This window comes from Toxotes jaculatrix, chromosome 18 (assembly GCF_017976425.1).
Source record: "Toxotes jaculatrix isolate fToxJac2 chromosome 18, fToxJac2.pri, whole genome shotgun sequence".
In the NCBI taxonomy this organism is placed as follows: Eukaryota; Metazoa; Chordata; class Actinopteri; family Toxotidae; genus Toxotes; species Toxotes jaculatrix.
Window position 1 is genome coordinate 6,804,326 of NC_054411.1, and position 21,088 is coordinate 6,825,413.

General features: G+C 39.0%; 1 protein-coding gene across 1 annotated transcript in view; it reads left to right on the forward strand.

Moving 5' to 3' along the window:
• The first annotated feature begins 6,838 nt into the window (after positions 1-6,838).
• Positions 6,839-21,088, forward strand: part of baiap3 (BAI1 associated protein 3) — a 34,042-nt gene continuing 19,792 nt past the window's right edge. The window contains exons 1-2 of the mRNA XM_041063526.1: positions 6,839-6,952; positions 16,630-16,772. Of these exons, the coding sequence (XP_040919460.1) occupies positions 16,639-16,772 (134 nt within the window). The 5' untranslated portion in view covers positions 6,839-6,952; positions 16,630-16,638. The remainder of the gene's footprint in view (positions 6,953-16,629; positions 16,773-21,088) is intronic.

Genomic DNA, 21,088 nt, shown 5'->3' on the forward strand with positions numbered 1-21,088 from the left:
GAATCGTTTTACTTCTTCTTCTTCTTCTCCGTCTTGTTTGTGTTGGCAGCTGGTCGGCGGGTTTACAGTTACATTGCCGCCTCCTATCGGTCAGGAGTCAGAGCAGCAGCCTGGCCATAAAATGTAGTTCTTTTTTTTTCCAACCCTCTTTCTTTTAAGTTGTTTACAACACAGAACTATCCAGCCATATTTATTGCCAACCATCCAGTTATACATACTGACAAATAAGCAAATGTTCCCTTTTTAATAGCTGAGCTTAACCTTAAGGAAGAAAATCTGTAGCACCCACTCACCAGAATCAAGGCAGTCTAGGACTATGAAAAACATATTCCACAAAAACATCACCAGTGTAACTCTGCACTTTTCTCCATGCAAATATGGACACAGGGATACTCTTGATTAATTGGTGTTTGGTACTGTAAAATGAGCAGTCTTGTTTTCTGCCTTTGCATCACCTATCAATCTAAAGTAGACAGAACACAAACATTAATCTGACTAATGATATTCCTCCCATTTCAACCTGTATTGCAGAAAATGATGATTTAGTTACACCACTACAAATTCAAAGTGCCCACTCTTGCTGGATATATACACTTTTTTAAGACATTTGTTTCTGCTTTTCATATGTAGGCTCTACATTCATAGTCTATTAGAGTATGTGTAATGACAGAAGCAGCTATGACCTCCCTTGTGTCAGTTTTCTGTTTTTTTTTCTGTTATTTTACAGCTGAAAATATTCAGTGAAAGCAGAGAAGACAAGCAGACAGCACTTGGAGAAGAATTACACCAAAGGTCTGAGATTTGATCAAGGATGACCATGATTTCAAAAAAAAGTTTTAAAAAACATATTAATGTGTCAAAACATACAAAAATGATCAAAAGCAAGTTCTGTTTAAAAATTTAAGTCAGTTCACTCTTCTGCCTGAGGGAGGCACAAGAGACATGGGAAACCAAAAAGACATGTCTAATTATTTGAGAACTTCATACACTAATATTGGAAAGTAATATGTACATACTGCAAGTTTGCATGTGTGTGGATTTGGTATGGTCACTGTGTGGTGATGCGTCTGTAGAGTATGTATTTGTCTTATGTAGTATAGAGTATGAGAGTATGTATGCGTCTTAGGAAATTGACGTGGTGATGAAGTGTAAATGCACTACTTTATCTTGATGTCCACAACTTTGCAAGTGTGAAATAAAAGAGTCAGAATATTGCTGTCTTGATGTCAGAGTATGCACAGTTAACTGGAGTGGACTTGAGAGCATGAGAGCAGTTCAATCAATATGAATCATCCCTCTGCGCAGAAAATGTAACACATTTCCTTTTTTCAGTTAAGTGTGTGGAGAAGACAGATAAAGATTGGAGAGAAGAGGAAATACACCCTCAAACATCACAAGGACAGTTGGAACTTTATGCTGTAAAGTTAATTCGTCAGATGTCACTGTGGTGGTGCTTCGTTTGTCTTGCCAGTGCTACAGATCCGTAAAAGTAGAAGAAAGCTTTATCTATGGGGTGAATACAGTCTGCCACAGGACTACAAATGAGCTGCACTTGGTCTGTGGCTTAGTCAGAGGAGGCTAAAATTAGTCATAAGTTACTCAGGTGAGTTTTACGGTTACTTTCAAGCATCATTGAAAGCAATGACACCACAGAATTGAGAGTGATTTGTATGCCCCAAAACACATCCAGACACATTTGCTATGCAGAGCTCCGAGCGGCACTTGATGTGTGCTGTGACCAAACACTGAGGCAACAAACCACTCAACAATGGGTTGCTGTGCATGTATTTTAAACGTCTGACATTTAGTCACCCCCCCTTATTGAGGCCCTTGAGAACAGCTTTTTGTTGCTCCTCACAAACAGAATACAGTGGATCAAATCTGAGTGGATGTATTTTTTAACCTGTCAGCACTTCTTCAAATCTCATTTGCAAAATCAAAACCATTGAAAACAAATCAATTCCCTTTTTGTGCTGTGTTGCAAGTTATGTGCAGCTTTGAGTTCTGGTGGACGTACTGATGAACAGTTGAGCAGGGGTGGCTGGCTAATAGTGGGCAATAGGGCGCCACCCTCCTTGACAAGAAAAACATATGAGTTTATTTTGCCGTTCCAAGTCTGAATATCAGAGTCAGATTGAAAATCGCCCCAGGCGCTCTCATAGACTTATATGTTAAGTTTATTTTTTTGTAAGACCTTGTAAAGCCTGCAATGCTTATCTATGGGCTCCGGGAGGGCTTGCCCCAACGTGTTTTCGTCATAGGCACTGATGAGGTCACGTGCGCTTACGCATCGCGTTCACGTTCAAGATCAACGTGGCTTGTATCGCAACTCAAGGGAGCAACTCTGTCGTGTTATTGTGGAAATTACCATTCTGTGACCGGAGCAATCAAGATAAATTGACTATGAAAGAATTAGGACCATCCAGACCACATTTAAATATCAAGCAGGTGTCTTCAAAGGCGGGGAAAACCTACAGCCGCGGATTTTCACGGAGCTGGTACGAGCGGAAAACGTGGCTAGCAGGATGCGAAGTAGCTAACGCGCTGTTCTGCTACCCCTGCTTTCTGATTCACCCGGATGGAAACAGACACCGACATCCACCACATCTCTCGGAGAAGGTGAGAAAACATGAAATATCGAGGATGCATATGGACAGCTGCCTGAAACTTTAGTCTTTTGGAAGAGTTAATATCGACACACAGTTGGATGAGAGCTACATGATAGCCGTGTGTCGTCACAACGATGAGGTGAGCAAGAGCCGCCATGTTGACTGTGTCACATTCTGTGGCGTATTTGAGTTAGCTTTGCGAGGCAAGGTCCAGCAACCCTGGGATTTTTCGTGGACTGGTCGACTTAGTGTCGTCTCTAGACCAGGTGTTTGAGAAGCACTGAAAAACGGCTTTGTTATTGTACTCTAAATGTGGAATTGTAAATAGTTGTATTGATTGCTCACTGTGATGATCACTGTATGTAGAGTAAATAGTAGGCTATGCTAACATTGATTTCATTCATCGAAACAACTGCTGTACCTAAAATAAAATGTCAGATGAATACAATGGGATTGTTGTGATTAATTGTAAAGCAGGTCTTTTTTTTTGCTTTCAGAGGTATAAATGAGGGCAAACTAATAGATTACAATGTATGTTGATGGCCACAGTGGAAGTGTTTCATCGTAGAACCGAAACAGTTGTACTCAAGAAATTAACTATGAACTTGATGTAAAAAATTCTCACTTCTCACCTCCCATTTTATTTGAAGGTTTTTCTGATTGAGACAAATAACTATCTAGTGCACTGAAAAATATTGCATTTAAGCCACATAATTTAGCCACATGGAAATAATGACAAGATTTTGTATGTTATACACCTCTCTTCTCTTCTCCTCTCTTCTTTTCAGTCAGACATTTCATATGCTCACTAGAGAGATGAGAAGAAAAGAAAATAAGACTGACTTGCATCTCTGAACGTTGCATCAGTGAGACAAATGATTACAGTAAGTGACTGAATAACCTTTAAATGACTCAGAAAATTAGACTTGAGTGTGATTTAAAGGTAAGAAGGTGCAGTGACTTGACATTAACTGGTACTGCATTATTCATGAGAAAGGAATTCATCAAATGTGTGATGATAAATTATATATAATATGTGAAATAAGTGAATAATTAAAAATACAAAAAATAAACACTGGTGTGTTTACAACACTAGCATGTTTATTTTTTGTCACTTGCAATACATCCACTACAATTGCTCCGTTTTGTCACAGCTATAGGACTTCAGGTTGAGTGTTGGTCTTGAAAGTCGGTTCTGCTTTGCTCTTGGTGGTAACCAAATCCTTCACTTGCTATTCGCCTTCGACACTTCAAGCAGTTGGAGCCAGCTGGGGAAGTTCTCTAATGATGTGTCCATGGAAACAAGGCAAAGGGTCACATGTGTCTTATCACTCAACATAGGAAAAGCCTTCTGTTTGATTTTGCTGAGATCTGAATATTATGTCAAAACATATCAAAATCAGAGAGGTCCACCGTTTTTGTTTTTCCTTTTTCCCTCATTAGGGCTTTGGGTAACACTTCTGATGTAATTCTCCAGAGTCCAGCCTCAGGCTCCTTGTCCCCTCATTCGCAGCTCAGGAGGTACTTTCAGTCAGTCATAAGAAAAATTCCCCTCTCTTACCATGCATTGGTGAGAAAACGCCAAACAAATTAAAAAAAAACAAAACAAAAATAGCTATGGCTTTTAACACTGGCAATTATCCAATCGTGACCTACCTAAGGATCAAGTATTAATTACCAATGGCTTTGAAGTGAAAAAACAGATTTAATTTTGAATACTGGACTACAGCTATTATGCCTGTGAGTTTGCTTAACATACAGCTCAAGTGTTGTGGTGTTGTTTTGACCTTCACTTGAATGCAGAGAGCCACCAAAATGGCTTTTCAACCTTTTGAGCAGTCTGGTGTTTGCAGCAGGGATTTGCACTTCCATGCGGCATTATTTCCACAAACAGATCAGATTTGATTTTACGTTACCTGGGCATTATAAACAAATTCCACTCTTGGTAATTGATTTAAATTGTTCCACGTCACACAGTAAATGCTTCAGAATTGGCTCTTATGTAGATTATTGTAGGTAAACAGTGATGAGGAAACTCCTTAATCTATGCTGACCAGCTTTGACTTTGTTGTTGATGCTGATGAAGGGTTCCATTTGTGAGTTATCAGTCCTACGCTATGAGATGGCTGCAGCTCCTGTTATAATGGCCATGTGTGAAATAATTTCCGCGCTTAGAGAGAGAGAGATACCTCTCCCCTACAAGCATATAATTAATGTTCCTGCGCCTATTTAAAGCGGTTGTGCACATGCCTTTTCCGTTCATGTGTCCTACAGTGCAAACAGACAAGTGAGAAAGTGCCTGACGTGTCCTATAATACAAGGGCTTCGTCTCATCTGCACAGTCTTTTTTGCATATGTTGTAAATATTTCTGTGAGGGTGTCATTCAACAAAGCACTGACACAGAACATATTGTCAAAACAGACATCAGTGCCAGGAGTCAAGAACAAGTAACAATAGTAATAATGTAAGTAATATAAGGAAATTTTATTTTAATAGGAAATTATGGTTCAGGTGAAATATTGCATGTCTCCACAGGCCAGTGTAATATGGCATGCTTAGTAGGTTACTGTAGTAACATAATAGTTTGTGGTGGACGTATGCAGTGAAACTCGCTTGTGGACATTGATTCTGATTCAGCTGCATGTGCCAGCAGTGTAGTGCAGCTATGTTCATTTTGCATAAAGCCACATTGTGAAAGATGTGAAATGTTGTAGTTATTGTTCTTCTGTTCAGGGTACAGCTACACCGAGACCTACTTATTGTAAAGCTTGTGACTTCTTGTAGCCTGCTAATATACTGTATTTAGATCCCGATGAAGTGTTGTTTGGAAATGACGGGATTGTTAATGCACTGTTCCAGCTAATTAAGCGGGAGAAACTAAAGGTGAATGAATCTCAGTCTGACTGACAGCTGGACCTGCTCCCCTGCGTCGCTCAGAGGATTTTTCTCCGCGACATCCCTCAGCAACAGTCAAATGGTGCCTTCAGGTGCACACCGTAAAATCCTGCTTTTCATATCGTTCAAGTGCCTTTGGTAGAAAGTAATCAAAGTAACCCAGCCTTAAGAAAGAGGAATACCAAGAGTTTAATTTAGATGAAATAGCAGGCAACTTAAATGAAATTACTTTTTGGTTAATTTAGCTACATAGTAAATTTTCAAATTGAATTCCAATATGACAATTGGACACATCATGTGTCAGAGACTCTAAATATTAACACTGAAAAATATAAAGTAAAACCACTTTCTCTTCCGTAGGCTCTGTGCTCTATGAGAAATGCAGTTTATATTCTTGAAAATATGCCCCACTTCACAAAAGTAAAATTAAGCTACAAACCAAATCTGCACTCCCAAAAAGTGTCACGAACCAAAAATGTATATCATAGTTGTTTTTTTTTTTGTTGTTTTTTTTTTTTTTTTGAAAAGGACTACAGTACAGCTGATCTTGTTTAGCCGTTGCTTTATTTATGGCAGGGGTGTCAAACCTGTTCCACAAAGGGCCGGTGTGGCTGCAGGTTTTTGTTCCAACCAAGCAACAGCAGCACACCAGACTTGACTCATTTAATCAACTGATCTCAGTCTTCAGACAGTTGATTGGTCAAACTGTGTGCTCTTGATTGGTTGGAACAAAAACCTGCAGCCACACCGGCCCTTTGTGGAACAGGTTTGACACCCCTGATTTATGGTATCATCCATTTGCTTTGTATTTATTGTAACTTTTTTCTGTATTTAACAGTCTCATTTACATTACCACTGTTTAGACTGAATAACAAACTATAGCAAATGATTATAATAAAACCCATCAGGCCATTAAGTCACCTTTATGATTAAGTGCGTTTAGAAACAGCACATGCTGACCAACTATGCTGTACAAATGGGCCAGTGGGATCACAAGTCTGTAAACAGGAACAAAAAGGCTAGTCCACACAGCCTTTTCACGTCTGAACTTTTCTTAAAAAAAATTAGTGAATGAAAAAAAATCGTAATTTCACCGGTTCCATTTGAACACTACACCTGTTTTTTGGGTCGTGCGATCAAGTCGTAATTGCCATATTTCCTACAGTAGTTTAGGGCAGTGAAGTATCGCTGCACTTCCTACGACCATATTTGGCTGCGCACTGGTGGCGCGTGAGCTCAGGAAATGATTTCGAAGGACTAAAATGAGCTTTTGTCTGTCGTCTATCACAAGAAAAATATCCAAACGTTGTTTTCGCTTAAGTTGATTGCGCCACGTTTCCGGGAGCAAACAGCGTCTTCCTGCAGCGACCGAAGCTTTGATTCACAGGAACTCTGACACACGCAGCTGCAAAAACATTTCACACTGGAAAACTGTCAGGAGACACAGGTGAGCTGGGTTTTTCGTCTTTTAACATCATGAAAAAATTACCTCCGTAGTTTAGAACAATTAAAGCAAAAATAAATAAAAATAAATATGCGTCAGCTGTTCTGACTCATACTGTCGCTATTAAGGTTGGTTAATTGGCACCTGTTGCTCAGAATCCAGAATAGTTTGAAATCGTTTGAATTTGACCTTTTTTTTTAGGGAGTTTAAAGTTCTGTTGATGCTCAGATAATAATCAGTGTGTGAATGGATAGATGATTGACATATGATGAATCTCATGAGGGTTTACAACCGCGGAATCAGACCTGTGCCACTTCTTGTGAGAAGAAATATCATAAATGCTGTATCCTGCCGTCTGTCTGACCAAAAGTTCGTCTTCTGTTCATCATAAACATCTTTAAACATGATGTTGGGAACCTGATCAGTAGCTCAAGTTGAGTGGAACCAGATTTTGGCAGACAAGGCTGCCACACCACACACTGGAAATCCATTTCAGTGCAATGTTACATAATTTTGGTTTTACTAAAACTCTGGACAAGTGGACAAGGTTGCATGGTTTTCTGAAAGTAGTTGACTTGTCTTTCTACCGTATTTCTGTGTTTTATGTAAATTCTATCTTATTATTATGGGCAGTTACTCTGCATATTTTAAAAGCTAGCAACGCCCCACACCCATCAAGAATCGAAACACAGGTGCAGCACAGCAACATCACATCAGATAAAAAATTAAGTTGGCACTGAAGATGTACTATTTCTCTTGTGAGCCTGGTTACAGACATCCTGAATGCACTCTGAAACATTTGTAGACTCGAAACAGAAGCAATGCTTTATTCTGATCAACAGGTTTCCTAGAATAAGTTATATTTCTCATGAAAATGAAGGAAGATCTCTTGATCTTGATATGATTATAACTCCTTTAGCAGCTGACACACAATACGTGCTGAGCCTCATACTGTGTATAAGTCAATCTTGTGCTTTAGAGATGCCTGTGGACCGCTGTCTCTCTCACACAGGCACACTCACACACTTGTCTTTCATTAGCTGTGAGGACACTCATTGACATGATGCAGTCCCTAGCCTCTTAACCTAATCTTAACCATCACAAATAAATGTCTAACCCTAACCGAAACCTGATTCTAACCATAACCCTAAAACCAAATCTTAACCCCCAAGAAGCGCTTTCACGGTGTGAGGATCGGCCACAATGTCCTCACAGCCATGGTCAAAGCAAAATTTGTCTACATAACCATAGAAAGACACACACACACACACACATACAGAGACATCTCAGCTAGTACTATCTTTCCCCCAGTGACAGCAACAGCAGCTCCAAGCCTGTAATTTACCTGCACTTTTAATATTGACAATGATTACATGAGCAGCCGATTAAAAGGGTAATAAAAAGGATTATTATTCACCAACTGCATGAAATTGCTGTCTTATAGAAAAAAAACTCTTTTCTATAAGACAGCAACAAAAAAAATCCTTGTGTTTCATGTGTTTGATTCACAGAAACCATCTTTCCATCTTTGCCTGTTTTTTTTTTTTTTCATAGTTTAAATGATGTGACTCTGTGGCTTTCTCCTCTTTTCTTAAGAAGCCTCCCGGTGGTGGTCATAACTCCACTTTAGACCAATCATTATGAATCCATTAGTTAATAATTAATCACTGCCTCTTATCATTATACAGTAGATCAGTGGTCATTGCTCAAACCTGTCTATAAAAAAAGCAGCTTCCCCTGTGTTTTCCTCTTGCTGTACAGCCAAAGATACATCATAAAAGGTTATGGTAATGCTGTACAAATGTAGTGTTCTGTTGTTCTTTGCGGAAGTACGCCATTAATTACAGCATGTGTGAGCAGTTGTATGACTTTAGAGCATCACTTGTATTGTAGCGCAGTGTCTTGTAAATGCAGATTGATGTTTTTGAGTAAACTATGGAGGTGGCATTATTGCTTCTGCATAAAGACTCAATGGCTGCTATTTTTGACTGTAGTGTTACTGCTGGAGTGAGTGTTTTCAGGGTGACAAAGGATGTATTATCTGTGGCATAATAAGCAAGGATTTGTGCCATTGTTTAAGTTTTATATTTTGTGCGTGGCTGTCAGGGATTTCTGCTGCTTGGCTGTGGTGCAGACGCCCTTTACAAAAGCTCACAACCATCAGTTCCTGGGATTTTCTCTGGCAATCAATTTCCAAGCCAAAGTGCCTGTCATGTGCCTTGACAACACAGACTCTGGGAGCTTTTGGGAGTAGAGGACCAGTAGCACTGTGTCTTTTAGGCTGGATTATAGATTATGTGTTATCTACAGGTGCATACAGTATAAGTCACAGTGATGTCTGTACTTTTTCAGATGCGATCTGGAAGGCTTTTGAAAGATTTGACACAGAAGTGTCAGATTGATCCGTTTAGCTCATATGTCCCTAAGGTCCAGTCACATAACATTCATGGCCACTGATGAGGCTTTTGGTTCTGTCTTAAAGGCTATGATAGTCGTGGTTTTTATCATCAGTGACACTTCAGAATAATATGCTTCGAGTTATGATTTGAATCTGTATCTCCTCCGGCTGATGTAGTTAAATTAAGTCTGAGGGAATATGGAGGTCAAAATGTGCATTTGATTCAATTACATAAACTGTCAATGTCATCATAAAATGAGATGGTTAATATTTCCCTTTCATTTTGGAGACTCAGGAGGAATGTAATGAATTAAATACATGGTCCTAATTACACTGATTGTAAGACAAAGAAACATGGAAAATCATAATTCCCCACCCCCTCCTTCCTTCTCTCTCTCTGTCCCAACCCCTTTGAACAACACTCAAGGATGAAGCTTTCACGCTCAAACAGACACTTGGCGAAGTGCTCAACAACAAAAGACTAATGACTTAGAAAGGTGTGTAATTGAAATCCACACAAAGACTAATCTTGAGTCTGTTTGAAGCCGCTAATGACCGACCGTTGCAGAACACATTGTAAACCTTGTTACTTTATTGATCTGCTACAGTATCTCTAGCTGTGTTTTGTCTGACGTAGATTTCGGAGACGTCAGACGGAAAAGGAATGAGAAGTAGGAACAATAGTTGAGATGTATAAGCTCGTGAGTCACATTGAAAAATTATTCATGACTCCAAGCTGATTGACACTGTTGGGTTCAACAGTGACTGACAATGGTAGCCCGAGATGCTGTATAGGTGAGGAATTGCATTATATACACAGGGATTACAGTTGCCTTATACATTGTGTATCTCGGTCGTGTTTGGAGATAAAGTGACCAGATTGTGACCTGTTGTGATGGCCATACTTGTCAGCATGAACTGTGTATATATAATTCTCTCCATGTTTTGCTGCGTTAAGGTGAACACATTATAACATCAAGGGTCTTTTTTCAGCCTTTGTAGAATTCCATTTACCTGTATTTACCAGCTCCTTTTTCTCTGCTGTTACCATAGAGACACTCCATCCCCATAAGCAAGGCGCCTTTGGCTGCCGGGCTCATTGGCTCTCACAGGAGAGAGACACTGGTGAGCAAGTGTTTCCCTGGCATGACTTCAGCACCAGTGTAGCGAAAAAGGCATTTACTTGGCTTTGACAATGTTTCCTTGGCAGCCGGCGCCCCACCGAAGGTGGCACGTCGACCCGTTTTGTCACTATGGGATGACGGCTGAGACAGAGTGAAATCCAGTTGGGAGAAATCTACTCCTGTAATTGAAATGAGTTCACCTGGGAGACAGCTGCTCTGCGGTGCCTGTTAGCTGTCAACAGTCCATGCTTACCAACCTGCATGTAGTGGATATGATGTGATGCTTGAGCAGTTTTTTTTTTGTTTTTTTTTTTTGTCAGTGTCACCACAGTTTGAAGTTGGAAAACATTTTTCCTGTTTACCACAGCAAAAAAACATGCCTCAGGTATTTCAGCTGCTCTGCCTTTTAAAAGATGTCATGAAGAGAGCATAACACTGTTAAATAGAAGTCACCCAGTAGAGCATAAATGGTGAACAATTTCTCACCTCACAAAGCTGTAGACTCTGATGTTCAGTGACAAAATGCACATAGATGCAGTTCTGTTTCAGCAAACAATCTGGAAGCCTGGGAATTTGGGCTTTTCAGTACTGGAACATTGCATAAAATCTATAGAATGGATACAAGATAAAACTGTCTATAAATTTAACCCTGTCAGTGGCAGAGGTAAAAACAGTCTCTCTTTGCAGTTTACCTGCTGCTTTTTATACCTGTGGATAAATATAAGTACCTAAACTTAGCCATTATACCTTCACGTTTATGACATATTTCCAGTGGAGCTCCGATGGAGATTGACAGCAGAAAGTATCAACAACTCTGAGACACAGTCAGACTCAAAGAGCAAAAGCTCTCTCAAGAGACAGGTTTTAACTGTGACATAGTCAAGAAGCAAGCAAGAATAAATCCATCATACAAGAGGCAGCGACTCACAGTAGCCTCAAGACATGTTATGTTTATTGTTCAGTGTTTATTGCTAAGAGGATCCCCCATTAGCTCCCGCTGACACAGCCACCAGTCTTCCTGGAGTCCATTAGTATGCACAGACATAGAGCAAGATATACATATACATTAATAGTTACTGAAGAACAAAGGTTAGAAGAAGAATATAAAATAAAACAATAAAAAAAGAGTGAAAGAGTAAACTGTTCAATGTTCATGTTATTGGTTCATTTAAGCTGAGCCCAAAATTTAGGTTTACCAGAGAACATGATTTTTTTTTCTTTGATAAACAACAGGATACTTAGGTGATGACTTTTGGCTGCAACCCAAGCAACAGAAGAATATTCAAGGTGTGCTATAACCAGCGATGATATAACTGTGTTCATAACATCTGGGGTGGCATAAGGAGAACACTTTCTGCTGATGCCTCATCATGTATTTTTTTTATCATCATCAGTATGCTGTGACCGAGAGAGACTGTGGTTCAAATTGATACCCAACAGCCTGTTTTCTTTAACTTGATCCAGTAGAACACTCAGCTTTTCAGTGACAGCGTTAATTGTGCATTGCAGGCTAGTCTGGTTCCGGATCAGAAAAAAAGCATAGATCTGGACTTGGGTAAATTAAGCACTAAGTTGTTTTTGTATACCCAATCCATCCACTGTTTCTGCCTTCTTATTTCAGATTTCAGTTATATGGTCAGTGGTACCAGCAGAGGAGTACAATGTACTATCACCAGATTATATCTTCATGGTTCCTTGGTGTACAACACTCCACAGTCAATTAAATCAAAAGCTGAACTAAAATGAATCCCTGCTAATTTACTCTCATCAAGATTTTTAAGCCAGTGACCACCTGAACCAGGGCAGTGGTGGTAGAGTAACCGGGTCTGTAAGCATGTCGAGAGCAAGTGATTTCGTTGACAAAATGGGGAAATACGCCAGTAATCAGACATCTATTGAAAATCTGAGTAACCAGAGGAGTTATATATGTTGCTGCGGTTTTCAGTAATGTAGCATCTAAATGGTTGAGGCCAGGAGATGACTCTTCAGAGAGAGATGAAAGCAATTTCTCCACTTTGATGTTATTGACTAACCTAAACTCAAAAGAACACTGTTTATCTCCAATAATTTTCCTTTTGATTATATAGAGAACAGGAGAGTGATGGACAACCATAATGCATTCTTGAGCTCTGAGTGTAGAATTTTATTTTATTTTTTAAAAATAATTGGCAATTCCAAGCAGCTTATTAATGATGGACCCTTCCGATGCATTTTGTGATATACCTGGATTAGTGCTTTTTCTTATTGTGCCTTTTGGATCCACCCATGTGTTCTTGCTGTAGTTAGCAAGACAGCTTGATAGTATGATTTCTTTTTGTGTCCATTCATTTTGGAGACAGTAGTGTTCCTCATTTTATAATGTGTGAGCCTGTCATATGGATTATTTGATTTAATAGCCATGTGTTTAGCATTGTCTTAAAGATTTTAACTCATAATTTGTCCAAGTTGTTCATGTTTTGTAAGGAGCATGTTTATTGGCCAGTAACGCCAGAGCAGTTGTGGGACATGGTTAATTCTTTGCAAACCTGGCACCATTGAACTTCCTGTATATCAATAATAAATGCATCAAGACTGAAATGTATGTACAACTGAAAATATGAATTTCAACACATAATTTGTGCATTATTTAACCACTGGTGATGCTGCATGACTCCATGTGAGTCTGAGTTAAACCTAGTACATGAATATAATTAGAAAGAAATATAAGTAGAATGAACCAAAACCTATGAGACAACCATTTGGCTATTTCTGAATATTTATATGCACTTCCGCCACCTTGGATCGGAAGTAGTGAGGTGACACCTTATCTGGGGGAAATAGACAAAATCCCAACAGTTCCTCACTGAATTGCATTGGAAATGACACTTTGATAATATCTAACAGGGAAGGAGTATCGACACTTCAGTCTGATAGAGTAAAGTGCGGATACTCCAAGTAGATAACAGATGTCAGCCTCCTGGATCAATAGCGTACTGTCCTTTGCCTCAGCCAATGATGCAACTTGTACCATGAATTTCTGGCTTACTCCGAGCTTGAAAGCTGGAAAGGCAACTGCACACTGCTCTCAGTGCAATTGGCCTGGAGCACCAAATGACAGCAGTCGTACAAGCCAATATGTTTCATTTTCTGGATCCATTTGGTGTAAGCACTGTAATTCAAAACAGGCAACCTTCAACAGTGTCATCTAAAAGATAAAAAAAAAAAAAAAATCAATCAACATTGCCTTCAAAATGGGCCACATCAGCTCAGAATCTCTTTCCACAAACACGCCGAGCTAATCGTCCTCTATTACAGTTTATTAATAACAATAACTATTGTGTCTTTTACTGGTTGAAAAGTCAGAACAAGCTCCCAGCCCATGGCTCATTGCTTCTTTTTCACACAGATGTACAGACACTGGCTGTCAACTATTGAAAAGAGTGTCTGACTGTCTGAGACTGTCTGACTGTCCTCTGAAACAAGTTCTCCATCAATCAAACCTCTTCTCTTGTGTCCTTGTCAGTCCTCTTTTTTTTTTTTTTGAGTGCTCTGTCTCGTCTTCCTTCACTACTGTTCTGTCGACACACAGACTGTTGGAGGCTCACAAAAGAGTCTCAGTCATGCAGGTGGAGCCAGTATCACAATCCCATTTTAAAGAACTTCACATCACAGTTAAAATGCAGTAAATTGGACAAGCAGGGACAAAAGTGATTGGATGCTGTTAAGGAGACTCTTTGATCTGACAGCAAGCTTCACTCTCTTCCTCAGTTGCTAGGCAGATGTATGAGTCCTCCTCCATCCATGTTTTGCTGTGGAAACTACTGTAATTTATTCAATTAATGACCTTGCAATCAGATTTCCTTCCTGCACTGTAACCATTCATGCTGCCACAGTGGCCTGAAATGTTGTGTTGCACTTAAAAATGTGGCAGCTGAAAATGTTATTCTGTTCCTGTGAGGTTTTAGTGACTGACTTCAATATTGAACCGCAGGTATTTATAGACGCCCAACCTTCTGTCGAGATTGAAAGGATTAACTCTCAATAAAGGGTATATACTGCAGATACATAATGAAGTTCAGTGTCTGACTTTTGACCAAAAAAGTCATAAAGGGGCATTACAGTTAACAATATTATGCACACCAGTTATGTGTTTCTTTAGCTAGATTTGTTAGACAAAATAGAGACAGTTTATATTTTAGCTTCCTTTGCCTAGAAACTCAGACTGCAGAGTCAGCTATGGTAGGCAAAAATTAGCTGATATAAATTATTTGATGTTGCTAATGCAAAGAAATTGTAAAGTTTGCTTGCTTTACATTTTCTTTACCCTTTTCTTTACCTACTTGGGAGCAAATGGTGACATTCACAATTCCATTAAATATCTTATTATTCTTAATCTTTATTCTTTGGCCCTTCTTCTGTGGGGAGCACCGACCGAGCACAATATTGTTATGAGGTCATATAATTCAGTTATACTTTAAAGACACCATGAAGCCAAAATGAGAGTTCACTTCATGGCCTCTGAGAAAGGCCTACTCGGTCTCAGTGAATTGCTTAGCAACACAGTGCCAATCTCTACAAGGTTGTCAGATAGGCTCATTTTTCTAAATTCAAATTTCACAGTCACAATAACCAAGGTATACCTTGCTCTGCAAATGCTCAGATAACACTCTGTTAAGCCTTATCAAAGTGAAAAGCTGCCATATGTGAATATTTGCAAAAATATAATGCCTTGATTCCCATTTCTTCCTAAATTGCTTTCTGTTTAAATATTTTTGGTTAATATTATTGGAAATTGATGATTTATTATTTAACATATTTAATAATTACTGGTTTATTCCTGGAATTTAACAGAATGTATAATAGTTTCTTTTTTTAAAAATTGCTCATCTTCAAAATATGATGGTGGGTCAAAGGACATGAGAGATGTTCTTTTATTATGAGTAATAGAGATTTTCAGGAATACGCTTATTTTCTTTTTTGCTGAGAATTAAATGAGAAAACTGATGCTGCTCACATAACCTTTATTATAAATCTACAGTCTACAGCCAGCCAACGTAACTTAGCACTAAGACTGGAAATGGGGAAATCAGCTGGCTATTTTGTAATTGATATGTTATATCTTGTTTGTTTAATCCTTCCAATAGCTCAGGTGTACTGTAAAAACAACCTGGTCAAATAAGCTTGGAGTCTTTATGCTAAGCTAGCTAACTGACTGTACAGACATGAGAATGGTATCAGTCTCCTCATCTAACTCTCCGCAAGAAAGAGAGTTAGCATAGCTCAAAAAATATTAAAGCATTTCTACTAGTGGATTTGAAGCATTTCCGTATAGTAGTACCTATGTCAGGAAACTAAATTGTGTTTCTGGTGTTTCTGTGCCACTAAATGATCCTAATTACTTAGTGAAATGTAACAGCTTTGCAACTAATGCCATTATTACGCTAATTATCTGTAAACTTTTCAACTGAAATTAGCCATCTGCAAGCCCACATTACACTACACGTTTCCTGCAGTCTTCTTTATTTCTTATTATTCTCCATTTTCATATCGTGGTTGACTGAACTGTGTTTGCAACATATTCGGGGCATAGCCGTTAAAGTCCTCTCTCATAGTTTTTACCCTGCAGATGTTCCAGGTCTATGATTAAGACTTTCAGGAAACATTTCTAAACATAGCTCTACTATACATACTTAGCTCTGTTTTCTTGCCGTTTTTATTTTAGTGATACAACCGATTCTGTGACATCCCTATTACGACTCTTAGCTTGGCACCAGGCTTCTTGATTTGCATATTTTGTACAAAGTGTTGCTGCAAAAATAAAGGTCGAGTGACTATGAACTGACCAGACTAAAAGGTGGAAGATAAATTGCACACCACACGGCATCAGTCAGACTCAGACAGAAATAGAACACACCTTCTGCTGAGAAAGAGTATAATTATGTTAAAAGAGCGAGAGGGGGTGATTAGGCAGCTGATTAGACCGAAAGAGTCCCCTGCACCAACTGTATTTCTAGCAACTAGTTGTATAAATATGATCCCACAGCTGAAATTAAATGTATTTTGACTCACTTTCCTAGAATAGAGCTTGTGAATTACTCCCTCACACAGACACTGCCAGTCAGGGTCTTGCGGCGGAGTGACAGCGTCCTGATGTTTGCTCTTTGTTTCCGCTCTGGCAGTGAAACATCATGACGACGCTGCTGGACCTGAAGAGTAGTGTGCTGCGGCAGGTGCAGAGGAGCCAGTCCCTGAGGAGCCGGAGGGAGCCGCCACCCACCGCCAGCAGCCCCCTCACGCACTGTCCTGACCCCTTACCTCGCAGGTGAGCACATTCACGCTTAACACATGACTTCAGGTACTGTAACTGGTTTACAATTATTATGAAGGTTTTTTTATGGATGTGATTTTCATGGAATATGCTATTTGGGGTCTGGTGCTGTTTCTTTTAACATAATACTAACATGATACTAATGATTTTACTGAGGTTTCATGTCTGTAAATACTTTGCTGTCATTCGCTGTTTACCTTCCAGGCACACAGGGTGGCAGAAATGTGTGGCCTGAACTTTGTGTCTTGTGACATTAGAGTTAGGGTTGTGATGCACTTTCGGCTTTTACTTTCAGATTACCTACTGAATTAATGTCAGACATAAATTAAGCCTTGCTTGAGTTTGAGCAAGAAGCAGGTGGCAGGCCATTTATAATTATATTACTGTTTCTAGAAAAATAGTTTCTAGAAATTGTTAATATTTAGTTGAGTGTTGTGGTTTAGGACAAGTAATAGCTTCGGTTTAGGAAATTAAATTGCCTTCAGTGTAGCTCAGAAATATAATGACAGCCTTTTGAAAACAGCAGCACCAGCTTATAAGCAATAATTCCTGTCTGTTATTCATTTATTTTCCACTGGCCATCCCGCTGAAGCCACAGGTCATCACTTCTTGTCAACAGAGTGTTTTAATGTGGTTGGCATTTATTCCACAGTGGAGACTTGCTGTGAGGAGGTCATGCACAAGCCGCCTGTCCCCCAAGGACACATCAACCTATTCACGATTCACTTCACTATTACATGCACAGTCAGGCTCTGAGGGTATAGAAGTTTTTATTGCACTATTTATTTGTGTTGTATGAAATCAAAGGGATTAGTGACAAGTGGATCACTTCAGTTTGTGGGCCTTGTGACATTTGTGATTTCCCTTCAGTTGTTTGCTGATTGTTTTCAAGTTTGTCAGGCAGCTGATCTGTAAAAAAAAAAATCCACAAAGGTGAGGTGCAGTTACTGACTACACCAGATGGTGACATTATGTTAAGCTATGCATATTTTCAAGTAGCTCTATTTCTGTATGTGTTTTTATTAGCAGGTTTTGTTTTTCTACTCTTTATTTTCTGTTTTACTTTTTCCTTTTCTCTTATAATGTTGTGTGAAGTACTGTGTTCTTGAGAGCATGGGAGAATAAGCAGGACTTAAGTAGATTTTGTACCCCGATCTGGATTTTGTCGGAACCTTTTCAAGATTTATATCTTTATGTTTTTTTTTTTTCTCTTACCTGCCTCGTAGAAACGAATAACGTTGCACAGGTAAAGTCGGTCATCTGTTTTTGGTTTTGTTTTGCTTTGTTTTTTCAGGCTTGTTTTGAAGCTTCATCTGAAGCCAAAAGTAATAGTATGAACCTGAGGTTTCTATAGCAACCTAAACACACTTGTAATGACGACCATGTCTATTTTTAATGTGGAAGATAACCTCAGGCTCTGGATTGAACATTGGTCAATTTTGGATTTGAAAGACTGATACTAGAACATTTTCATGTATATTGTATACTTTTTATTTAATGCACATTATTAATGCTGTCTCAGTGTGATTTATTGATTTATCATTTTAATTACATTTTTTTTACACTGTTTAATATAAAAGCTGCTTCAGTAGGACCCTATTTCTGTTCTTCATTAAAGAGTGATTTGAACTGTCAGTATCTCACCTTTTTCTCATTTCCCATGCCAGCTCCCTGGTGCCACAGCGTTCACACTGAACCTCAGCTGTGCACAGACCCCGAGCTCTCGTCATTATAGTCAGGCTGTTGATCTTTGTTATCCATTCAGACTGCTGCTGTTCTGCCTGTGCTCTCACTTTAATTGAGAATTTGCAAATGAGGCCGTGTAGATTTGGGCTGCTCCGTCCACAGTTGTTGACCCAGTAGTACAGTCGGCTGTCAGAGCCGAACTCTCTGAGCAGAGACTGGCACACTGGAGGTGAACTTTTTAATTCAGACAAGCAAATTATGTTTTTACCTCTGTGTGAGTGGGTTGTTAAGTGTGTGGAAATGCACAAGACACTCAGAGATTAGCTTGACCTGGGGTTATACTGCATAAAACCAAAAGTGATTTGTATTTACACCAATCATCCTTCTCATTAAAACCAGTTACTGGTTTTAATGAGAAGGATGATCAGTGTATATTTTGGTTTATTATTGTTTGCGTCTTTGTCAACAACAGTGGACTTACTGTGTTTCACACTTGACTTCACTGGGATTTGAATCATGAGCACGCTGCAGTGCCACTAATGGATTTGACTCCTCAGTGTCACTGTCGTGAAGCTCTCATTTTTTTAATTAATGTAGAATAACACAATCAATTTAGAATGACATTAAGTGGAAACCCCAAATGCACATGCAATTACAATCTTAAATGCCAGAAATACTATGCATTTAAAGGCTAAGGCTGGTGTTATTCTATATTTTTCTTACTGAAAACAAATCAATGAAAAGATCAGAACCAACATTTTCCTGATTTAGAAAACCCTGCCTGTTGCTCTCAGACCCAAGCCCATTCGTTGTCAGTCTAAAGTACCATACCCATTTGTCCACTTGTCATGGAGTTGTTTAAGCCAACATGGACAAAAAGGTCTTTAAGTGAAATATGGACATTTGGCTTAGTACAGTACTTGTTGGTAAGATCAATTCATAGATTTGGATAGGATTTGTCGACAGTAAGGAAAATAAAGAACATCAACAGCTTTACCATTTAAAAGAAAAAAAACTAATACATATTCAGTTGTGTTCATCAAAGAGAGACTACACATTTAAACCCTGAGGGAGGAATAACCAGTGTACTGGCTTAACCTTCACAAAATGACCTAATACTGTGAGATATATCCAGGAGTTATTGTCTTTTTGCTCAGCAATGCTTTAGTCCAAGCATTGTACTATAGTAATGTGTTGTTTGATGAATAAAGCACAAGGAAAATTAATGAGATTTTCTTGAATAATTGTGTAAGCGATTTACGTTGGAATTGCCCTTTGCCCGTTTTAAAAATGGGTCAAATCCTCAGTCAGCCATTGACCCTCACAGTGAGGAAGTATAAACTGTGAAACACAATTGTGGAGCGCCCAAGAGGACCGAAGTTGGAAATAATTTCACACCAGGCTACTGTTCAGTCTGTCAGTACTTCTAGCTGAGAGACTGCTGTTTCTTTCTTTCTTGGTTATTGAATGGGGAGATTCTATCTGAGCTGCTGCGATCATATCTCCAGACTGAAGCCTTTTCACCTGTAGTGTTTTCTTGCTTAATCAAATGTGTAATTAGAGTAAAACAAACTGTCTTGTGTGTAGCATTGAGGGGGGGATTCTTGTCACGAACACCCTCGGTTATGATAGGAGCTGCAGGCTGATACCATGCACTGACAGCCGTGATGAATCAGATTAAAAAATCATCTTATTTTATTAGAATGCATACAGACGTCACATTGTCTTTCATGCTGCACACGACAGTGATGTCTGCACTATTAATTACTATGTATGCACTGCCATATTATATCGGAGTTTGAAGTGAGGGGCTGCTGTCACCTTCACACTCCCAGTCAGTCACGTTTAAACGCATATTCTCTCAGATAGAAGTAGTTCACAATGTTCATGTTTTTATTTATGTTTTGCTTCTGATTTACTCTCCAGACAGGAAAACATAATTGAAGTGTTTGAATGAATTCTGAAAATGAATTAGAATAAAATGACAGGAAAAAAAAAAGACCTGTTTCCTAGCAACATCAAATCAGTTTGTTATTCTGGTGGCGCATGTGTGTGTGTGTGTGTGTGTGTGTGTGTGTGTGTGTGTGTGTGTGTGTGTGTGTGTGTGTGAGTGAGAGAGAGAGAGAGAGAGAGAGAGGTTGAAAGATATAAGGATTTGCATCATTTGGGCTTTATTTCTGGTCATGAACACGTTGTCCCAAAACTCAAAACAAAAGATCCCAGACTGTCTGGACGAATCCTCAAGCTGTTTGACTGACAGAAGATGGGACAGATTTCTGGATGGAAGAATGCCCTAGATGATTGAAGACGGATGTGGAGAGAATATAGTGTCCCATAACAAAAGTATTACAATAGAATGAAGCTTATTTGCACTATATGTACAAAAAAAAGAAAAAAACAATGCTATAAACAAAGTCTTCAATCTCTTTTTCAGTGGAATGGGCTTTGTATGTGGAATCAGTCACACGTTGTAGACTGAGTTTTTGTCGTTTCAAGGTTTCATACGCCGACTGAGGTGTTTCAGATGACAATAACAACGCGTTTTTTATTTTGTGGTATTTTCCAGGGAGGCTGAAAAGTAAAGGCCCGTCTTTGTTGCAAAATAGTTTTGATTCTGTTTTAAC